The following is an 18005-nucleotide window of genomic DNA, read 5'->3' as shown; positions in this document are numbered from 1 at the left end:
CTTGATATATTCTTTGTAATTGATCATTAAATATTTTAATCAAAATTATAACATAAAATATAGAACATTTTAATTCATATAATAATAAATTATTCATAATTTTAAACTTTTAAACAATTAAATATTTATAATAAAAACACAACATAAACATAAATTCAAGTCTAAAGTTTAAGTACAAAGATAAATAAAACACAAGATAACAAATTAATATAAATCATTAATAGATAAGTGCAAATCTAAAATCGTTCCCAAACAATATCGCTTTATCCAAAATGGTTCCCTTTTGTTAATGACATAAAATCGATAAAATTATCTCAAAAATCATGTTTTGACAAGTTTCAATGTTTCTTTTCCTCACAATCTAATCTAATTTAAACGTAGGTTTAATTTTCAGCCAAACTTAATTAGCGTTGGGACTGTGAAATTATACTCGTTTAATTTTCCCATTTCTTTTCCAACGTCGTCTATTGGTAGAGGTTAGAAGAACTCGAGTGTACTCCTATAGTTCAAATAGAGCTTCAAAGCTATTTTTAACAGTTGATCCTGTCCGAAAGTGCCGAGACACCAATCTAGCCATCGTCATAAAGAAGCCAACTAACCCTAACACCTCTAGCCTCCTTCCATGCTAGCTAGGGAAGCGCTGCAACACCAATTCAACCATCGTCGCACAACAGGAAGGAGGAGGAGTTAGTAGTAGAGCGATGACGTCCGGTAGGCTCGGAATTAGCTAGACCTCTATGGCATGAGTTTCCTAATTATTATAAATTTTTGAGTAAAATTAAAAAGGTACACCACGCTATCAATCTCTCATCCGTCTCATTAAGCTATTTTCATAATATTATCTCCTACCATCTAATCACATCAATCAATTATATAAATAAGATAAATATACATTATAGCAGTTATTATTTCATAATTGCTATGGTAGTTATACAGCTATATATGAATAATAACTACTATATTGTGAATATTATTGAATAAGTAAATTTATATATATTGTAATAAGTATAAAATCAAAGTTGTTACTAAGTAAATTATTTCGGCAAATATTAAGAAAGGGGTTTATGGAAAGAATAATTCGTGTTAAGAAAGAATTATTTACGGCAAATATTTCTATAAATTATTTATGGAAAGAATAATTCGTTTAACCAATTAATTATTAATATAGATAAATTCCGTGCCATAAATAATTAATCCTGAATATATATTAGCCGAAAAAAATAATCAAATTCTAAAAATTTAAATTCTCAATCATGGTAATAGTTTGTTCATAATTACACGCGCTATTTAATCTAACCGCAGATGATATATTGGTAAATAAGGATTCGAGGCGCTATTTAATATTTAAAATTAATTAAAAAGATTTAAAAAACTAATTTCTAAATCCAAAAGCATCATCCACTTGACATTGAGATAAATACAAATTTACATCAATCAACTAAATTTAATTAATACTCAAATTATATGTAACTGTATAGATTTTTAATTTTCACCGTAAATAATTTAAGTTTTACGTTGTCTATCATGATTTTCATGAACCAAATCCTCCTAGATAAAATTAATTTGTATATTCCACCTTTTGATTCATTTTACGAATCATCTTCTTGAGATTTTCTTCTCTTTGTCTACCTTCCTTGATAAACTTTTCTTTCCTCTCATACTTTATGTGATAATGGGCTCCAATTTTTTTTTACATTCAATAATTTCTTACTCGATCCTCTTGCTAGTAGTATGCATGTCTTCATACTCCGTGAGATGAATTATTTCTCTTGTACATATTAACAAACCAATTAAGTTTGTTGAGACAATCTAGCAAATCAAAATATAAAACGAGTGAGTCTTATAATCTCAAATTTTCAATACAAATAAATTAAGATTGCACAAAAGTCATAATCAACATCATTGTTCATATGCTTATTAGGTCATAGTTAGGTGTCAATATTAAACAATCAACAAATCTATTCATGAAGACTATTGATTCAATATCCAAAAAACTTGTCCGAAACATTATCTAAGCATAGATTTATATAGCTCTCAAAGCCTTCAAAAAATCTAAATTAAAAATTAGTCAACCATACTTAGTTCCCTAAGATTTAAAATAAATTAACTAACAAGCTTTTAATGGGAGTGGTGCTAGCTTATATATGTTATTAGTGTTTTGTACAAACAATTTTAGCTCATATTATTTTTAAAAAAAATAATGTAGTAGAAACTGTTATTTTATACAAACATTGTTATATTCTATGAAAAAATAGTTGTGTTATGTGTTAACTGACTTGCTTATGATTAATTCATATTTTATAATTAGTCCATATTAAATGATTAGTTCATGTGAAAATAATTAGTTCATTTTATTTATGATTAGTTCATATATATGATTAGTTTATTCAATGATTAGTTCATTTGATGGGATGTATATAATATAATTGATCAATGCCAATTGGAATGTCACATACAAATGATGAGTGGAAACATAGTATCACTTGATTTTGTAAACCAATTTTAATTTATACTGAGTCAATAATTAATCACATGCATATAAATTACACTAATATAATAAATAATGTATTTATTTATGGTAGATTATAACAACTAAGAACATCATAGTTGAACTTAATAAAGGAGAGAAATTATATGGGGATAACTATAAAATCTGGCGTCTTAAGATACAATACGTTCTTAAGGAACAAGAAGTTCTAGAGACTATAAATCAATTCATGGAAGAACCGGCTGATTGTTCTATAACACAACACAAATGTGACCCTAATGCCTATAAGGCATGGAAAAGGAAGGACTCCACTGCTAAGGAAATATTGATTAGTTTAATGGTGGATACCTGGTATTTAAGTATGAGCCATTACCATCGCTCATGCTGTCTAGGCAGCCCTTAGAGAGAAATATAATGGAGTCAGTCTCAGTAAGCTCTATCAGCTAACAATTAAGTTTGCTAGCTATAAAAACAGTCAAATGTTACCATGGCCCAACATCTAAGGGAGATGGGTAATATGATTCGGGACTTAAAAGTTGTCGGTCATGAATTGACCAATGAACAACAGATTGAGATAGTTATCCATTCCCTTCCTGATTCTTATGAATGATCACCTATTGTTGTACATGAGGAGGATTAATAATCTCATCCTTTATTTTTGTGGGTCCATCCTGAAAAGGGGCCCTAGTACTAAGAGGCATATGAAAATTTTCTTGAGAATCATGTGTCTTAGCTACATTAGCTACTAATTGACCCACCAAGGAAGATCCTGTATCATGTCTCCTCTTTTTCATTATGTTCTAATTTTTCGAGTCCCTATTAACAACTTGTGGGCCAGCCTGATTAGAACATATTGACTTATTAACTTGCTTGAGAAGATCATGGGATTCCTTCACATAATCATGCAACGTCAAATTGGCAATTTTTGAAAGCTCCTGATATTTGTTCCCTCTTGATAGTACAGTACCTTTTTTTATCCTTCCCATTTAAAGTTGAGTGTTTTTTTCGAGTAACTATCATCCACTCCTCATGAATCTCTTCCTACTCCTTATGCAAGCCAATTGTTGGGTTCGGAGCGCAGCGGAAGACATATTGAATTATGGATCTTTCGTGGTACATATAGTTTTACACAAAAATAATATGAAACATACCTCGAGTCCTCGATAGGTGTGAATGATATCACAGATAGATAGACAGATAAGAGCCCCACGTGTGACTCCTCTAGCGGTATCCACGCGCACTAGATCACGAACTTGATACGATCCGTTAGGTGCTAGCTGCTTGGATCAACAAAGTCTTGGAAACACTATCGATCTCTTTCGGTGGAAGACGAAGTTGACGAAGGAGAAATGGAGAGAATGAAATCCTTACTTTGATTCTTTCCGAGGATGACTATTTATAGCTTCCAAGGAATACGAAGAGTTAAGCTTTCAATTAATTCATCATTTATGATCTTCATTAATAAGGAAGATGAAGAGTTATAGGCTCCATAAATTCTTCATTTATAACCTTCATTATGATAACTCTTCAAATTCTTCATTAATTATCATTATGATGACTCTTCGAATTCTCCATTAATCATCATGATTATGGCTATTCGAATTCTCTCTTCTTTGTATCAAATAAATCCATATTTGATCTTGATCTCGACTAGCTTCCGATACTCTTGTTCATGTCTACGTGCTATACGTGCGACCCTCTAGGTTTTATACACGAAGGCAGTGTAAATCCATACACAGACTAAGGTAACCGTCTAGCAACAATTTTTAGTCACCCAACGCCATAAAATTAATATCAGTCATAAACTGTAAACCACTATGAACCGATTACTGTGTAATTCAATCTCTTCATCTAAATCCTACATCCCAATTAATTCGATACATTATGCATCATTACCAAATTAATTATTTTACTTGATTTCCAAGATATAATAGACTCCTCTTGAATGATAAATCATTCCTCCCATGGCCATGGATTTTGAGTCACTAATATCTCTATCAAGTGGTCAGGATGTTAACTCCTAATCCAAGAGAGCGATGAATCATCTATTGACTCAACACTATTCTCTCTACGTTTTGTCATACACCCAACTACCGTATTAATCACAATCCGATTAAAGACTGCTTTTAACGGCGTCAAAGTACATAACTCCACGCATAGAATAAATGAAGGTCTCAAGTCAAAAGATTAGTTACACTCGTTCATAAGAGGAATAACCAATGATGCTTAATATGTGGTCTCCTCTTGAGCGGATCGTGTCCAGTGTACCTCTAAACTCAAGGCACCCCAAGTACAACTTGGATATCCATCCCTCCGGTCTATCTCGACCTAGTCATACTCAGCGTTGATCTAGATATCCATGTCCCCTCTAGATATCTATCCGATCAAGGACTGTTTTCATATTAATATACTCATTAATCTGTGGGAATTTATCATTAATCATATACATACAGAAAAATAAATAATTAATGATAAATTCTTGCTTTTATTAAATAATTATTATTTATCCACAAAATACATAAGTAGTGTCTTGGCACATAAGTGCATACACTAACACCAATTAAGGTAGCCTCCAATCCCGGATTTATCTCCACGTTTGTAGCAACTTCCTTATCTCGTTCACCAGCAACCAACAAATTAGTCATCTTCGGGACTTTCTCCATCTCCTTCGATGGTGATTTTTTTCACCAAAAAGTTTACGGCCAGATGATCATTGCACCCACACCCGTACAAATGACATGAAGACTAGTATATTGTACTTTGTACCAATGACCCTCAGCCATACCTTCCTCACCATTGACTTAGTAAGATCAATCTCTACACATATTCTTGTCAATTTCTCACAATGAGATCGCAGGATCGATCCTCGGAACAGTTAGGGAATAAATCTCCTATCCCCGTATTATACTTTGTTCGTCACATGCTCGTTCGGATGCTGCGATTTACCTCCCTCGTGATGACCTTGGGTCGGGTACGGCGGGGGCGCTGGGGGCAAGCGTTTCGCCTTTTGCCACAATGCCCACTTTGATGGGTTGTCCCCTCGGAATGGTCTAGTGGCTAGCACATGAGGTGTTACCACCATAAGGTTTGGGGTTCGAATCTTGACAAAGACGAGGTAAATGTCTCCCTTATGTGCTAGTCACTGTTCCAAAGGCTAGTAGCAACCCATGATTTACCTCCTCTGTGTTGGCCCTGGGACGAGTTGGCGGGGGCGCTGGGGGCAAGCGTATTCGCCTTTTGCCACCATATCCACTTTGATGGGAGTCCCCTCAGGATGGTCTAGCGGCTAGCGCATGAGGTGTTACTACCATGAGGTCTGGAGTTCAAATCTCGGTAAAGCTAAGGTAAATGTCTCTCTTATGTGCTAGTCATTATTTCAAAGGCTAGTAGCCATCCATAATTTACCTCCTCCATGTTGGCCCTGGTACGGATTGGCGGGGTGCTGGGGGCGAGCGTATTTACCTTTTGACACCATGTCCACTTTGATGGGCTATCCAACAGTTGAAGCTAGAGCCAAGAGAATATTGGGACACTCAGGAAGCTAGAGGAGGGAGGGGGTGAATAGTTCTTCTCACTTCGTCGATGATGATTTGTAGCGGAAAACATGAAGCAAAGCTCCACTAATGCTAACACAAGGATTTACTTAATATCTATTTCAAGAAGTGATGACTAATTCAAGGATCCAGACTTGAGCACACTCTATGTAAACACAGAATTGAGCACACTCTCCACTATGTAAATACTCTTTCTCAAAATAATCCAAAGGTAGAGAAACCTCATACAACTTAAGAACAAGAAATACAACTCAAAATAAGGAAACAAATGTAAATACAAATCGAAAACGACTTAACACTTTGAACCTTGAATACCTTGAGCTTTTCTTACTTTAAATGTCTTTTGAAGGTGGAAAATGCAATCACACTTTGTCTCCCAAAACTTCCACGAATTGGCGAGCAAAGAGGAGAGGAGGTGTGTGTAACTACTGAAACAGTGCTCGCGTCAACCCTTTTTCTAGGGCTCTTTGGGAGCCTTAATCACTTATGGATTTCTAAGCGATTACCACTTCTGCAACCTGTTCAGAATGACTATATTTTTGAACCTTAAGTGATTATCCCATATCACTTAAATAGGGCGTAATCGATTACACCCCTTTCTGTTTGATTGCTAAGGGTCGTAAGCGATTAAGAAACCTTACTTAATCGCTTACCAACCTTTCTGTTTCTTCACGGAAAGGGTCTAAGTGATCATCCTAATCGCTTAAGAAGGGCGGAATCGATTTTCCTGATCGATTCTGCTCTCTTCTAGTTGATTATGAGAAACGTCATAAGTGATTAAGCTTCCATGCTTAATCACTTACCCCATCTTTTGTTTCGAATAGAAGGTTCCTTAAGAGATTACCTTAATAGCTTAAGGTCCGTTAAATCGATTACCCTAAGCAATTTAGCACCCTTCCATTTTCGTGATTTTGAGACTTAAACGATTAAGCAGCTTAATCCCTTAAGATCTGCTAAATCAATTCTTCCAATTTATTTTGCAACCCTAGCTCCTAAACCTGAGTCTTAGGGTTCCTTACCCAACATCCAGTCAATCGTGACATGTTAGAACTCCTCATTGCCTAGCATCAGGTCAACCGTGACCTGCTAGGACTTCTCCACCAAGTGTTCGGTTAATCCTTTGATCCACTTGGACTTTTCTCCTCGTGCCAAGTATTCGATCAATCCTTTAACCCACTTGGACTTTTCTCCTTGTGCCAAGTGTTCGGTCAACCTTGATCCACTTGGACTTATCGTCTCATGTCAAGTGTCCGGTCCTCCATGACCCACTTAGACTTCCACTCATCAGATATTCAGTCAATCCTTTGTCCCACCTAGATTTCCATTATCTAGCTTTACTCACCAGGACTTTTCATTACCTAGCTTCATTCACTAGGATTTTCCTACTTAGCTTCACTCATCAGGATTTTCATCTGCCCAACTTCACTCACTAGGACTTTTCACACACATGTGTCCGGTCAACTTTGATCCAGCTGGATTTTCATATGCATGACTTCACTCACCAGGATTTTCTAACTGTCTGACTTCACTCACTAGTACTTACCAACTACCCGACTTCACTCATCAAGACTTTCACCAGGACTTTCCAACTACCTGACTTCACTCATCAGGACTTTCTCAACTTCTCAACTTCACTTATCGGGACTTCCCAATTTACTTGACTTCACTCACTAAGACTTTCACACCAAGTGTCTATTCAACACTGACCTATTTAGATTTTTATCTTCTATCAACCTTCCTATGGGACTTGTCCTTGCCTAACCTTCAGTTAGGACTTTCCTGGTCAAGTATCCGGTCAATCTTAACCTATTTGTCTTTTGGTCAAACTTTGACCAATAATTTCCTATATGGATAATTGCACCAACAATCTTCATATATTATCAAACATCAAAACTCAAATATCAAAACTCAATTTTAAACTAACTCAAATTTAATTAATCCGTCCAACTTTGATGTAGAAAAAATTACACCAATAGAAAAAAAAAATTTCATCATAATCAACTAAGTTTAATCAACGGTCGCTGAGGGGGACACAAACTCCAAGTTTCAGTTGATCACTGTGAGATAGTGATAAAAAACCATCGGACCATCCTCCTTGACATTCGCTTTATTGGCTTCCAATTCAAACTTAACTATGTATTACCCATGTTGAAACCATTATCAACGTGCACCATATTGGAACCTCCACTCAATTTTCACAACTTCTATAATCTCTTCGATATTCTGTACCTTATATTTTTTGCCCATAATTTCATAATCAAGGAAAAAAATATGATAATTTTAATTAGTTTCATTAATTATTTTTGGATGGTCGATTTGATCTCACGGAATTTTTTCATCGATTATTAGAATAAATCGAGAAACGCACACAGTGATCAGTCTAGAAGTCCAACATCTTTTGATTACACTTCTCATTTAGAAAAAAAATTATTATAAATACATCATAACTAAGATTTAAATTATAAATATCTAAATAATAAATTGAATATCCTACTGTGATACTGTAATATTATGGCCCCAGTGACCATAGTTTTACAACCCAGGCATCATGCTAAGCGATGCATAACTCCTTGAAACCGATCATCTAGGTTTCATATGTGTAGGAATATTTTTGGTGGAGAATATTTTTAGTGGAGGTTGAAAGCCAACCGTCTGTGCAAGAAAAATCATATCTTCTATCTCCGTGAATGCCGATAGCCGCGGCGAACCTTAATTTCTACTTTCCTTTTTTCAAAAATAAAATAAATACTCTCTGAAATATAAATTTACATGATTTAAAAATAATTAAATCACAAAAACAAAATATTCGACACAAAATTTAACTTCAAATCGGATCGGATGATATTATCGGATCTTCTCCGCCAGCCCTGTTTCAGAGCCAGGCCTCGAGCGCGCTTGTTATTCATCCCCCATTCTTTACTCAAGAATCTATCTTCGCTGCTTTATTAGTGGGTCCCACCTGATCAAAGCCAATCACAAGACGGGTAAAATTCAACTCAGTTTCCGTCCATAAACTGCCAGTGTTGGGGTCTGTCATCTGGGCCACGTCCGGTGTTTTAGGTCTTCTCTCTCTTTTCTCAAGCTCGGTCTGTCTGTCTGTCTCAGTTCGCATCGCCATCTCCAGATCTGGTTCCTCTCGCGATTCGCACTTCATCGATTCCGCCGTGATGGCTTACGGCGATCGCCTGACCACGTTCGAGGACTCCGAGAAGGAGAGCGAGTATGGATACGTCCGAAAGGTGATCGATTTGTGACATCGCTCGAGTTCACTTCCTTTAAAAAGTTGTGTGTGATTCTACCGAGTCTGGTCTCTGCATCTTTGCGGGGTTTCTTTTGCTTTTGCTTTTTGGTTTTTTCCCTTTTCTTTTGATTCTTAGATTTTTTTAGTCGATTTTCTATGCTAGTACATAGGATGGACTAGGAGTTGGATATTAGTCTTTTCCATAAATCTTAATGCACAGATTGATCGTTTTCCTAGTTGGAGCTTTCGCGATAGGATATGATATGGTACGGACAGGGAGTCAGATAGTAGTCCTCGTTAAGAATCTAAATGCACAGATTGATCCTTTTCCTAATAGTTGGAGCTTTTGTGATAGGATATGGTCTGGATAGAAGAGGGATCAGATAATAGTCCTTGTTAAGAATTTATGCACAGATTAATCCTTCTCCCAGTGATTGGAGTTTTCGTGAATCATGATAAGTTTTCAACCAATAAGTTTGGCACATACGATACACAAGGCCCTGTGTACAAATCCTACTAGTTTCTGCAATATATACTTGTCAATTTACATGTTAGGTTTGGGCCAAAATTGCTCTAGTCTGGTGTGCTCATCCACATGTGAAGAGGGAATGGCTAATCCATTTGAAAATTCAGACCAAGATTAGGAAATAGATCACAACTAAGTTCCCTTAGCTGGCTTTGTAGAAGCAGAATTGGAGGTAGGGTAAGCCTCAGGATAGTTAGAATGGAATAGCAAACATGGTTCAGTTTTTATAGAGAGTTAGGACATCATTGAGGACAATATGACGTGAGCAGACAATTAGGAATTCTGAGCCACCCATAACAAGGAAGTAAAAAAAATCCTAATAGCTTGAATTTCCAAGATAAATGATCTACCCATATTCTAATTGAAAGGTGACTATTATTACACTCAAATATGAAACCTAATTTAAGATGTGATATAAAAGTCTAGAGATGAAAATCTGAGATTTACATCAGGGAATATTGTTGTCAAAATTCAAAATCATCAGATATTGATGCATATTGCTTGAGTTGGCTAAGTATCTGCATTGAATAATCCAATCTTTCTTGAAAAATCAGGCTTCTTATAAAAAAGTTTGAAAAAGGTAAATTCAAAGAAATTAGCTAGAAACTAGTTAGATTTTACTAGAAATTGAATGTAGCTAACTAAACGGTATCAATTGTCAAATTAGGTGAATTTTGGATATCTAAACTGATTGAGCAGATTTCTCAGTGATACTAGCTTTAATTCTGGCAAGCTCATGGAGGAGAGAGAGACAACTTCTCACTGATCCGTTGCTGCTTTAAAGTGCTCAGTCTTGTTACAACTCAAGATTGACCATAAAATTGCTGATCACTAATTTAACCTTATTGCCACTACTGCTAGTATCAGCACCTCGCCAATGTCTTTTTTCCTTTGTCTCACCATATGAGCAAGAGTGTTTATCATTGATTGATCAATACCTAATAGCCTCTGTTGAGCCTAAAACTCTCCTTTAGATAGAAACTAAGATTTATATGTATCCCTGCAATTTTGGGTATCAAACAATAATACAAATTCATTAAAATAATATGTTAATATTCTAGTGTTAGTTAGTAGTCTATACTAATAAATATGTTTATATGATTGATTATACTATTTATTATTTTTGTATTAATAAATATGATTTTTATTTATTAATAATCTAATAGATATGAACATAGTTTTAAGAATATGATTCGATCAAGTGTTGATCTGATTTTGGTAATTCTATTATGTACCATTCATATCATGTATTATGTTATTAAGTATTGCTTTATGTTATTTTTCTCTATAAGAGTGAAATAGAATATCAATTCAGGTGTAGTGATCATATGCATATAATGCCTTGGTCAAGTAAATGGTTGGTTATATTTGATTCTACATCTGAATTTGTGTCTGTCACTACAATCACATTTGTTTTGGCAAATACATTGCTCAAGGCCGAGATGAAACTGAAATCTCTAGTAAATATTGATCAGCTCTATGGCGTTGAAATCTTTCCTATGGTTTGTCAATATGGATAGCACTTTTGTCAACCACAGGAAATACTCAAGTCTTACTCAATGTGTAAGTGGAGCTGTTATACTTCAATCCGATATGTTTCTACTTCTAATTTAATCATCAATGTTTTTCATTCTATTAAAAATTGTTTTCAAGTTTTGGATGACTGGATGTAGGTGAATAATACTTCCATTGCATAATCTCCAAGTCCAGTCTTGTTGAAACTCCAAATATTCATTTGAGTTGTATACCAAAGCTAAGTTCATGTTTCATCCAAACGAGGAATCTTTGTCCATCTTCCAAACTAGCCTATTGTCAAGGCTAATTGTAACTGGGTTTACCTACTTGATTTTTTTTTTAACTGAAATTAATATCTTCACCTGGATATCTCATATTTGCTTATCCACTTGTTTACTGTTAGTTATATGTTCTTCTATATTTCAGAGGAGGTCTTAAATGGATGTCTGTCTGTGGTTTTTTTCTGAAACAAGTGAAATCATAGAGAACTAGGGATGGATTTTGTTTTTGTCTTCTCACATATGTAAAATTTCAGGTTTCTGGGCCAGTTGTTGTGGCTGATGGCATGGGTGGTGCTGCCATGTATGAACTTGTTCGTGTTGGTCATGATAATCTTATTGGGGAGATTATTCGTTTGGAGGGTGATTCAGCTACTATCCAGGGTATTTATTTATTTATTTATTTATTTATTTATTTATATTCAACTTTCTATTCCCTTTGCCTCTTTCATATAATATTCTGTTTCATCGGATATAGTAGATGTTATCTCTCTCTTATTGATATTAAATTTCAGTTTATGAAGAAACTGCTGGTTTGATGGTCAATGACCCTGTTTTGCGTACTAGAAAGGTGATGAGTCTTATTATTTTTTTTTTAACTATTAAGAATGTGTACGAATATTCTTTGAGTTTACCTCTGGGTTATTTCTATCTTGCAGCCTCTCTCAGTCGAGTTAGGACCTGGAATCTTGGGAAACATTTTTGATGGAATTCAGGTTGTAGAATGGATAAAACTTTCAGTACTCTTGCTTGCAGTGATTTGTCTATACACTTAAAGATGCATTTTGTCCATTATCTAACTGTGGCTGGATATGACAAGTGTTGTCTGATTGCCACTTATATTTCCCAGTTGTTCAATTAAATTTCATAAGCATCATTTGATAGTTGCCTCTATTTTCTTAGAGGTTTCAAATTTGTGGTGATTTTCTGTTTTTACATATGAAAAGATTCAGGTTCTTGGTTACCATATTGATTCATAGAGCTCTGTCATTATCATGTTTGTGTACTTTTTCCCTAATATACTTTATGTTCCTTCCTAATTACAGAGGCCACTAAAGACTATTGCTATAAAATCTGGTGATGTCTATATCCCTCGAGGTGTTTCTGTCCCTGCCTTGGACAAAGATATGTTGTGGGAATTTGAGCCTGGGAAATTAGGTAGTTAGATGGAAACCAATAATCCGCCCATGTCAAAAATTGCTTTGTTTATCATCTTGTTTCAAGTATCTTGGTTGTTTTTAGCTTGATCTGTTATTCCTCTTCTTTCAGGTGTTGGAGATAATCTGACTGGAGGAGACTTATATGCAGTAAGTTACCGGCAATTTGGACAAATTGACTAGCTATTTGTGTGTGTTTTTTTAGATTCTCAGTCTCCTAATGTTCACTATAACATGCAGACTGTCTTTGAGAATACACTAATGAAGCATCATGTTGCTCTTCCTCCTGGTTCGATGGGAAAAATAAATTATATTGCCCCAGCTGGTCAATACAGTCTGAATGTTAGTGACCATGAATTTGTCTACATATGCCTGTTCATCTATCAATCAACTTATGTTACTTCTTCTGTTGTATTCTTTCTTCTAATTACCACTGTACATACAGGATATAGTTCTGGAGCTGGAGTTTCAGGGAGTTAACAAGAAATTCACTATGCTCCAGGTTAATAACTTTAATTTTTGTTCCAATCTCTGTTTTCCTGAAAGCAGAATTTTTTTTTCTTACTTTTTTCTTCTGTAGACTTGGCCTGTACGTACTCCAAGGCCAGTTTCAGCAAAGCTTGCCGCCGATACACCTCTATTAACTGGACAGGTAACATATCAACCCATGAAGAGCTTATTGCTTCCTCTATGGATTATGCTATGCTTTTATTTAGTATGTTGTTACGACAAAGGATTGTTCTATCTTTCTTGTACCTATCACGCTAAGTTGTGTTTTTTTCCCAGCGTGTACTAGATGCTCTCTTTCCTTCTGTTCTTGGAGGCACCTGTGCTATACCTGGTGCCTTTGGTTGTGGAAAAACAGTCATCAGCCAGGCACTCTCAAAGGTACTTATGTTTGAAACAGTAATTTGTTTCTCTTATGTAATTTTGATCTCATATTTATCAACTTCTGCAGTACTCTAATTCTGACACAGTGGTTTATGTTGGATGTGGAGAGAGAGGGAATGAAATGGCTGAGGTTTGTTACCGATGTCCTTGTACTATACTTGATAATTCATAATATTTACCTGACTCCACATACAACAATCTCCAGGTGCTTATGGATTTCCCACAACTGACAATGACTTTACCAGATGGTCGTGAAGAGTCTGTGATGAAGAGGACAACACTTGTAGCAAACACTTCCAACATGCCTGTGGCTGCTCGTGAAGCCTCCATATATACAGGTAATATAAGATATTCAAAATTCAATTTGGCTAAGATTAAGATGCCCCTCAATTTGTCTCTTGCCCATGCAGCTGTTTATTATGCTCTTCCTCATCTCAAGAACTGAATCTCTTTATCACCTTATTCATATGTAATAAGTAATCAACATTGCCAATTGTCTTTGAATGGTCTAAAATTTCCACTAGATAGATCACATGGAAAGAGATTAGAATCTAGAAGTATATACTGTTATATGGTGAATATAACTATTAAGAATTTTCTAGTATTTGGTGGACTTATAGTAAAAGAAATGAAATTGAAGATGTCAATAACTGTTTGGAAGTCAATTGTGGTAGATTATTAGTTCTACATGAGGATATCAGACCTTTTTAATAGTTATAGTATTTCCTTATTCCATCTTTTAGTTGCCATATATACATTCCAGGAACTTGGTCTTCTTGAGAATCTGCGTAAACATAGTTAGGTTGACTGAATGCATCTTGAGTTGAAATCAAATATTCTTCTTATCATTATTCTCAAGTGAACTTACTGGAACTGAAATATGCTGAACATAATAGCATTACTCCTGACTCAAGTAGATCATTGTTATCATCAATATTCTGACTGCCATAATTGTATAGATTTTATCTGAAATAGGAATCTGTACTCCACTTGCACAATAAAAACTAATATTTTTTCCTTCAAGGAGAATCTCATGTGGATTCATTCTTTTGATCCAGAAGTGTATTTTTCTAGAGTTCTAGCAGTGAGTTTCCCCTGATACATTAGGGCTCAAACCTCTTTTGCCTCTCATTTGTATAAAATTGTCACAGTCCACTTAGATGATACAACTAATCTGTTAACTTGATAGAATCAATCACTGTCTCATAATCTTTTAGGCCCAAGTTATTGTTAGTTCATGCATTTAAGTTCCTTAATCCCCTTCATTAGCATACAACTCATTAAATGTGATTAATCTGGGTATCACAATAACCACACAGCTCATTAAATGTGACTATCTGGGTATCACAATCAACCCTACGTAAGGGTTAATGTCTCTATCAATGCCTAAGGGTCATCCTTAATTGATGATATGTGTCCAGTGGTAGTTCTGCCATCACACAGGCAAACCTTCCAACATGTCACCGTGCTTATGATCAGTAACTCGATGATGAAAAATAATATTAAAAAATATTCTTTCTATCTCTTATATTGTGAAAAATCAAAATGGATTCTATAATTTTGCACCATGCATGTTGTCTTCTGTTGGCAAGTTTTTTCAGCTATTCTAAGGTAATGTATGGTACCAACCTGGAATTCCTCAGGCATCACAATAGCAGAATATTTCCGAGATATGGGCTACAATGTTAGTATGATGGCTGATTCTACTTCCCGTTGGGCAGAAGCTTTGCGTGAGATTTCAGGACGACTGGTAAGTTTTTTTTATTTCCTTGTACATAAATTATTTAAGCTTTTTGTAATTACCTTAAAGGTTCTCATTACTGGGATAGAAGATATGAGGGAAAGGAAGAAAAGGATTACAAAATTACATAGGGAGCTTCAGCATTTATTGACATTATTTTGACACCTTTCCTCCTTTCTGATGTTTCTTCCATCCAAGTAATTGGACCCTAATGCAAACTTTACAGTATGGAAATTTACTCAATCTTAGCCTTAACAATTATTAATAGGAAATTATTCTGGAATCTGAACTTATTATCCCTCCATTTTTACATTAAAGTAAAACTTTTGGATCACAACTACCTTTCTTCCAAATTTATTGTGTGTTATGATTAACAAATACAAAAAAACTGGTTAAGGCAACTGATGCATAGCAACAGATGTTTGTTGTTTTAAAACTGAGGAGATTGAGTCCAAATGCCAATGTGCTCTCTCTTGTGAAAACCACTGTTCCGAAATTGATTTCTACTTGTAATACGTTTCCTATTTAATTTGCTAACCTCTTCTTTCTCAGGCTGAAATGCCAGCTGACAGTGGTTATCCTGCCTATCTTGCTGCACGATTAGCTTCCTTCTATGAACGTGCTGGTAAAGTGAAATGTCTGGGTGGGCCAGACCGAACTGGAAGTGTCACAATTGTTGGTGCTGTTTCCCCTCCAGGAGGTGACTTCTCCGATCCAGTTACGTCTGCTACCCTTGGTATTGTTCAGGTATGAAAGGTTTTTTTTTTTTTCATGTTTTCCATTGACATTGAGTACCTATTATCCTTCCAAGTACCATTGATGCCATGCTCTTTATTCTATCCAGGTCTTTTGGGGTCTTGATAAGAAACTTGCCCAGAGGAAGCATTTTCCATCAGTGAATTGGCTTATTTCATATTCCAAGTACTCAAAGGTTCGTCTCTTGCTGTTAGAGTTTTGAAAATTACTAGACTTGAAGTTTCTTTATGTAATGCAAATGTGACAAAAATTCTGTTGAAGCAATATCAAGACACCCCAATTCCTCACTTGTATTGCAGGCCTTGGAGTCTTTCTATGAGAAATTTGATCAAGATTTTATCGACATTAGGACCAAGGCTCGAGAGGTGCTACAGAGAGAAGATGATCTCAATGAAATTGTGCAGGTAATTCTTTTCAGCATATATCAATGACTCAAAATGATTTATTTGTGGAACTTTTTACATAGTTGTGGAATTTGATTTAATGCCTGACATTTTTAAGCCTCTATTGATTTATGGAGCTGTTTTTTTTTTACTAATATGCGTAACATATACCTTGTGCCACAAATAGACCAGCATATGGAAAAAGTTATTTTGATTTTTTGGCTTCTGGTGCTGCAGCTAGTTGGTAAAGATGCATTAGCAGAAACCGACAAGATTACGTTGGAGACTGCAAAGCTTCTGCGTGAAGATTATCTCGCCCAGAATGCATTTACTCCGTAAGTTGTATTTGACATAATCAGTTGAGACAGCTTTACCTCAAAATTGTTTTTTCTTCCTCAAGCTAACCAATCCCCAACTTCTGCAATAGATATGACAAATTTTGCCCCTTCTACAAATCAGTTTGGATGATGCGTAACATTATCCATTTTAATACTCTGGCAAACCAGGTAGTCCCCTACCCTATTCTACTATTTTTAATAATTCATGGCATACTGATTTCGTTGTCTTGCATTCTTATTTGAGACTAAACTAAGTTGCCACTTGATATTCAATTTAAGTTGTGTGATGATCATCCATTTGCCTTTTTTCCCCCAATTTCACTGGCATTACAAGAGTTTCAATGACATAAGTTCACGTTTTAGATTCCCTGAAGCTTTGTTTTTCATTAAATTTTCAGGCAGTGGAGAGAGGAGCAGGTTCTGATGGCCAAAAAATCACTTACACTGTCATCAAGCATCGGTTGGGCGACCTTTTCTATCGACTAGTGTAAGTGGTAAACTTTTACACAAGTTTCCAGACCTTATCAATTGAAGGCTCAACTATGTTTTTGCCTTAGGTCCCAAAAATTTGAAGATCCTGCCGAAGGTGAGGAAGCTCTCGTGGCAAAATTCAACAAACTGTACGATGATCTTAGCATTGGATTCCGCAACCTCGAAGATGAAATGCGATGATCATCTCCCGTGCAGTCAAGAGGAGGCGGAAATATCTCCAACTGCGCTGTTGCTCCCGTTCATCTTTTCAGAATTTTCGCATGTTCGTGAGCATGCTATTTCTGTCAATACCTACAAAATTGTGTTAATTCACAAAGGATGAAACCCTAATTTCTTGAGGCACTGTAATAAATCAAACACCATGGTGTTGCTGTTTTTGCCATAAATAGTTCGTTTCAGTGCATTGGAGCCTTAATTTTATGCAAGGATGTACAATAAACTTGTGTATTGCTTCTGGTAATGAATTTTTATTTATTTATTCGATCATTATTATTCGGTTTTCTCAATGAGCTGGGCCAATCTTTGATGGCTAATTAATCCTGTATTTAATTAGAATATTATTTTTTTTAATGACTATATTATTAGTTACTGAAAACAATAGGTGGTTGAGAGTCCATTTAAAATTAACGGTAAATTGTCCAAAAA

The 18005-nt window shown here is 35.4% G+C and overlaps 1 protein-coding gene across 1 annotated transcript; it reads left to right on the top strand.

The window, feature by feature from the left end:
- Positions 1 to 9090: 9090 nt before the first annotated feature.
- On the top strand, positions 9091 to 17846 carry LOC121986374 (V-type proton ATPase catalytic subunit A-like). Its single transcript, XM_042540283.1, has 20 exons — positions 9091 to 9281; positions 11860 to 11986; positions 12118 to 12173; positions 12262 to 12318; positions 12649 to 12760; positions 12872 to 12909; positions 13000 to 13101; positions 13205 to 13261; positions 13340 to 13411; positions 13546 to 13647; positions 13718 to 13780; positions 13856 to 13988; positions 15294 to 15400; positions 15944 to 16138; positions 16236 to 16322; positions 16447 to 16551; positions 16768 to 16865; positions 16958 to 17036; positions 17267 to 17355; positions 17426 to 17846. Exons 1-20 carry the CDS (start codon positions 9210 to 9212, stop codon positions 17538 to 17540), a joined length of 1866 nt encoding a protein of 621 aa, XP_042396217.1. The 5' UTR covers positions 9091 to 9209; the 3' UTR covers positions 17541 to 17846.
- Positions 17847 to 18005: the final 159 nt, after the last annotated feature.

This window comes from Zingiber officinale, chromosome 5B (genome assembly GCF_018446385.1).
Source record: "Zingiber officinale cultivar Zhangliang chromosome 5B, Zo_v1.1, whole genome shotgun sequence".
Lineage (NCBI taxonomy): Eukaryota > Viridiplantae > Streptophyta > Magnoliopsida > Zingiberales > Zingiberaceae > Zingiber > Zingiber officinale.
Note: the sequence above shows the minus strand (reverse complement) of the source record. Positions and strands in the feature narration are given on the sequence as shown.